This window comes from Bremia lactucae, linkage group LG2, assembly GCF_004359215.1.
Source record: "Bremia lactucae strain SF5 linkage group LG2, whole genome shotgun sequence".
NCBI classification, from domain to species: Eukaryota; Oomycota; class Peronosporomycetes; order Peronosporales; family Peronosporaceae; genus Bremia; species Bremia lactucae.
Window position 1 is genome coordinate 169,822 of NC_090611.1, and position 1,371 is coordinate 171,192.

The 1,371-nt window shown below is 45.5% G+C and overlaps 1 protein-coding gene across 1 annotated transcript; it reads left to right on the forward strand.

Annotated features, from left to right (window-relative positions):
• Positions 1–280: 280 nt before the first annotated feature.
• Positions 281–1,102, forward strand: CCR75_001241 (uncharacterized protein; the record flags this gene model as incomplete). The annotated part of the gene is made up of 1 exon (XM_067959345.1): positions 281–1,102. One exon carries the CDS (start codon positions 281–283, stop codon positions 1,100–1,102), a length of 822 nt encoding a protein of 273 aa, XP_067821520.1.
• Between the last annotated feature and the right edge of the window lie 269 nt (positions 1,103–1,371).

Sequence of the window (1,371 nt, forward strand, 5' to 3'; positions counted from 1 at the left end):
AAATTCAACAGCTAAAAAAGAGCTTATCAGAAGGAAGAAATGTGAAATTTTGAGAAAGCAGATATTACACAAACAGTACATCCATTCAGCTAAATCTTGCTTGGATTAGAACCAAATATTGTTGATCACCGAACAACGTTTTGCCTCGTTTATCCACACAAAAGACAAGCCTCTTTTCTCAGTACTGTATGACCATTTATGTGGTCAGATGTAGCTTCTCGACCTCCCACGTTTTCACCTCATTTCAACTTTCCATAGAAAAAAGAATAATACTGTTACAATGAGCGACTCCGATGCACGTAGGCCATCAGCATCTGTGGGCTCTGCGAGCCTTACTAATGCCTTAACGGCGCCTGTGTTCCTGCAGAAGACCTACGACATGATCGAGAGCTCAGCTTCGGCCGTCGCGTGTTGGAGTGACTCTGGCTCGTCGTTTATCGTTAAGCTTCCCCGCGAGTTCGCCAAGACCATGTTGCCCCGCTACTTCAAGCACAACAACTTTAGCAGCTTTGTGCGCCAACTCAACTTCTACGGTTTTCGCAAGCACAAGAAAGACGAGATTAAACTCTCTGTCGAAGACGATGAAAGCAAGAACTGGTGGGAATTTTACCACGATAAATTTTTGCGAGGTCGCCAGGAACTAATGACGCAGATCCGCCGCAAAACATACACAGAGCCGACATCTCCTGACCACGAGGAAGTTGAGACGCTAAAGCATTCGGTACAGGGCCTACAATGCCAAGTTTTTGAACTTATGGGCCAGCTTTCAGATCTCACTGGTCTTGTCAAAAGCCTTCTGCAGGGCACGCCGTCGTCAATGTGTATGCCTTCTCAACTTGCTCCAAAGCGCGTAAAGCTGAATGACGGTTCTGCACCCATTCGCAGAATGGCCGCGCCTCCGCCTAATATGGTACCGAAATCATATATGCCCCAGCTAAAGCAAAAATCGGCTAATTCTCGACCGGATCTATTGATGGATACAAAGTTCCAGGACTTTCAAATACCAATCATTTTATCGGAGTGGACTGAGGCCTATGGCATTGAAAACCTGTTTAATGAACCAAGGGCGCTCGATGCCGCTGTTTACGGAGGATATGATTAAGTACGAGTGACGTTGCCAGACGTGAAGAGCATTTTATAGTCGCGATTACAGTGTTACTAGAAGCGTCGGAATATCTACTGGCGACAGGGGAAGCCTTTGAAGGGACTAATTCGGGCACCGAATCCTGCATCACCTGTAGGTGATATTACTGAATTTCTGCTAATCCTAGAGTTACGCTGAAACAAAGAAGTAAAAGCATCAGTTGGCAGTATTTGCAGCCACCAACCATTTCTAAATGTACTTTGTGCTTCTAAAAAAGATTGGCTGCA